Raw genomic sequence first — 3,372 nt, 5'->3', positions numbered from 1 at the left:
GATTCTGGATGTTAGCCCTTTGTCAGATGAGTAGCTTGCAAAAATTTTCTCCCATTCTGTAGGTTGCCTGTTCACTCTGATGGTAGTTTCCTTTGCTGTGCAGAAGCTGTTTAGTGTAATTAGATCCCATTTGCCAATTTTGGCTTTTGTTGCCATTGCTTTTGGTGTTTTAGACATGAAGTCCTTGCCCATGCCTATGTCCTGAATGGTATTGCCTAGGTTTTCTTCTAGGGTTTTTATGGTTTTAGGTCTAACATTTAAGCCTTTAATCCATCTTGAATTAATTTTTGTATAAGGTGTAAGGAAGGGATCCAGTTTCAGCTTTCTATATATGGCTAGCCAGTTTTCCCAGCACCATTTATTAAATGGTACTCTATACATTCAGTGGTACTCTATACATTCTATCTTGCATCTTGCCTTTTTCTTTTAACAACCTGTTTTAGAAATCTTCCCATTGCTGTACATAAAAAGACACATATTTCATTTGAAGGATGTACCACAATGATGAACATCTGTGGTTTCCAATAGTTTGCTATTCCAATAGTTTGCTGTTGAAACAACGTTGCAATGGAGTAACTTTGTACTTGTCATTTCACACGTGTAAAACGTGTCTATTGGAGAAATTACTAGAAGTGGTTTTGCTGAATCTGAGGGTCTATGCATTTGTGATTTGGATCAACATAGTCAAATTATGCTGCCACCAGCAATGTATGAAAGTGCTTGTTTCCCTGTAGCTTGGTCAATGAACTATTAGACCTGAGATCTTTAGCCATCCAATATGTGGAAAACTGTAACGTTAGTTTACATTTGTTTATTGTACGTGAAGTTGAGCATCCTTTCAGAAGTTTAAGGCCTATTCTGTCCTGTCTGGGTCAGAGTATGCCCTTTTGTTTTTATTTTTTTCTTTTGAGACAGAGTCTCGCTCTGACACCCAGGCTGGAGTACCGCGGCGTCATCTCGGCTCACTATAACCTCTGCCTCCCGGGTTCAAGCGATTCTCCTGCCTCAGCCTCCTGAGTAGCTAGGATTACAGGTGCACACCACCACATCCGGCTAATTTTTTTGTATTTTAACAGAGATGGGGTTTCACCATGTTGGTCACGCTGGTCTCGAACTCCGGACCTGATGATCCGCCCGCCTCAGCCTCCCAAAGTGCTGGGATTACAGGCGTGAGCCTCCATGCCCGGCCTTCAGAGTACGCCCTTTTAAAAACCTGTGGGTACACGTAGCCAACTGACATTTTAAGACAAGAGGCCCAACAGACCCTCTTTCCACAACGCAGCTCGGGACCTGTCTGTCTTCATCATTGTGCCTGGGTCGCAGAGCCACAAATCAGCACCTCCGAGTGGTCGAAGCCGGAACCTCTACTTACAGGTGCGGAGCTTCCGGCCTGCGCGGGGAAGGAGCCCGCCCTTCCCGGCTGCGTCCTTCGGCAGCAGCTAGTCACGTGACGCAGAGGCGGGGCAGATAGGAGGTGCCAGCCGCCATTGCTCCGTGGGCCCTGCTGCGGGCACGGTCTCCGCGCATGGGTTTTTTAATGCGGGGTTAAGCTTGCTGCCGCGTGACAGCGGAGGGCTAGGAAAAGGCGCAGTGGAGTCCGGAGCGGTCCCCCATGACTCGACGCAGCTTCCGTTCTCCTGGGGACGTGTCCCACACGACCCGCCCCGGTGGTCAGCTGCCGCGCTGTTGCTAGGCAACAGCGTGCGCGCTCAGAGCGGCGTGGGGCGGAGAAGTGGGATTTGGAAGCTTAGGGTCACAGGGGCCCAGGGGCCCAGGGGCCCAGGCCCACCAACTGCACCGGGATGGACCAGTACTGCATCCTGGGCCGCATCGGGGAGGGCGCCCACGGCATCGTCTTCAAGGCCAAGCACGTGGAGGTGAGGCCGGACCACGGCAGGCAGCCTGGCAGGGGTGTCCCCCGCCACCCTCCGGCTAACGCTCTAAGCTGTTTCGGTTCCCTTTTTACATCCAGTACAGTTTTAAAACTATTTTCTAAACCTGTTTTGGGCCGTTGCGCTTCCCTCCGCACATCTGGCTTGGTCCCCTACCCCAGCGGCTGGGTCTCAGGCTAGTCCTAGACCCCAGAGGAGGGCCTCTGGCCGGGCCGGGGGCGCGTCTCTCTCTCGCAACCACCCTCCCCCTACCCACCTTCATCTCTTTCCCAGCCGAGGGTGGGCTGGCAGTGTCTGCCTTCTATCCTGCAGACTGGCGAGATAGTTGCCCTCAAGAAGGTGGCCCTAAGGCGGTTGGAGGACGGCATCCCTAACCAGGCCCTGCGGGAGATTAAGGCTCTGCAGGAGATGGAGGACAATCAGTATGTGAGTAGGGGAGGGGGGGCATCGTATTCTCACTCTCCGTTGTTCGTTCCCACTTCCTCGTGCCTTCATTTTTCCAGCTACGCCTTCACCAGCTTTCAGGGTTTTCCTCCCTCTGTCACTCGCACACACTGCTCATTCATCTGCCTCCTTAACCTTTTTTGCCCTTTTTTGTCCACTTGTTCACCTTCATTTACCTCATTCTTTCATTTCTCGCACATTCACTCTCATTTACCTAGTTATTTCTTAATGTGTTCATTCATTCGCCGACTTATTTTTTTCTCAAAACATGTAGTGATTTGTAATGTAACTAGCACCTATTGAGCTCCCGATGTGTTCTGCAGGCATTATATACATTGTCATTTTGAGACCTCTTTACTACTGTACAAGGCAGGTTTCAGGATCTCTGTTTCTCAGGTGAGAGGAGGAGGTTATGTCAGTTATGTCACCAGCTCATGGGCCCTCCGTTAGTCAGTAGAGGGTTTGGCCCAGGTTTAATTTAGAGTCCAGACATTCTTCCCTTGGGACCTCCCGCAGGCTCTACCCTGTGTTGGGCACTGGTGATACAGAGGAACCAGCTCCAACCCAGCTCCTGAGGACTAAAATGTGTTAACAAGAGACAGAGGCAACAGGGCCCACCTAGTGTGGTTCATGCTGTGATAGGGTACCTGGAGGGGCTACTGGAACAGGAAGAGGGGCATCTTTCACCCCTAGCGTCATTACTCTTCGGTGCTCTCTCTCATCCACGTCGAAATAGAGAATGTATTTGACTCCCTGGAGAGTAACAGGGTTGGGTCTCTGTGATCCTCTGAGTTACCTGTGCTGTTCCCTGGAGATATTCATGATATATGGTATGACAAAAGCATGTTACAAAATTTTGTGTCATCTGAGTTTTGTTTGGAAATATATATGTGAATGTGTATTTGTGTGTGCCATATCTGTTGTAAAGTCTGGTAGAATACACTGTAAGATTGACTGCAGGATTTTTCTTTTGTTCTTTTTCTTCTTTCGGATTTTATGTCTTTTTTTTTTTTTTTTTTTTTTTTTTTTTTTTTTG

General features: G+C 49.1%; 1 protein-coding gene across 6 annotated transcripts in view; it reads left to right on the top strand.

Moving 5' to 3' along the window:
- Positions 1-1,465: 1,465 nt before the first annotated feature.
- Positions 1,466-3,372, top strand: part of CDK20 (cyclin dependent kinase 20) — an 8,959-nt gene continuing 7,052 nt past the window's right edge. For 5 of the 6 annotated variants that reach the window (XM_025358812.1, XM_025358811.1, XM_025358808.1 and 2 more), the window contains exons 1-2: positions 1,466-1,877; positions 2,205-2,318. In XM_025358812.1, coding sequence (XP_025214597.1) covers positions 1,803-1,877; positions 2,205-2,318 — 189 coding nt within the window. In that variant the 5' untranslated portion in view covers positions 1,466-1,802. Of the gene's footprint in view, positions 1,878-2,165; positions 2,319-3,372 lie in introns of all 6 variants that reach the window. The other variant, XM_025358807.1, reaches the window with a different exon arrangement.

Source organism: Theropithecus gelada, chromosome 15 (assembly GCF_003255815.1).
Source record: "Theropithecus gelada isolate Dixy chromosome 15, Tgel_1.0, whole genome shotgun sequence".
Taxonomy (NCBI): domain Eukaryota; kingdom Metazoa; phylum Chordata; class Mammalia; order Primates; family Cercopithecidae; genus Theropithecus; species Theropithecus gelada.
The sequence above is the reverse complement of the archived record's forward strand: the minus strand, read 5'-3'. Positions and strand labels throughout refer to the sequence as shown.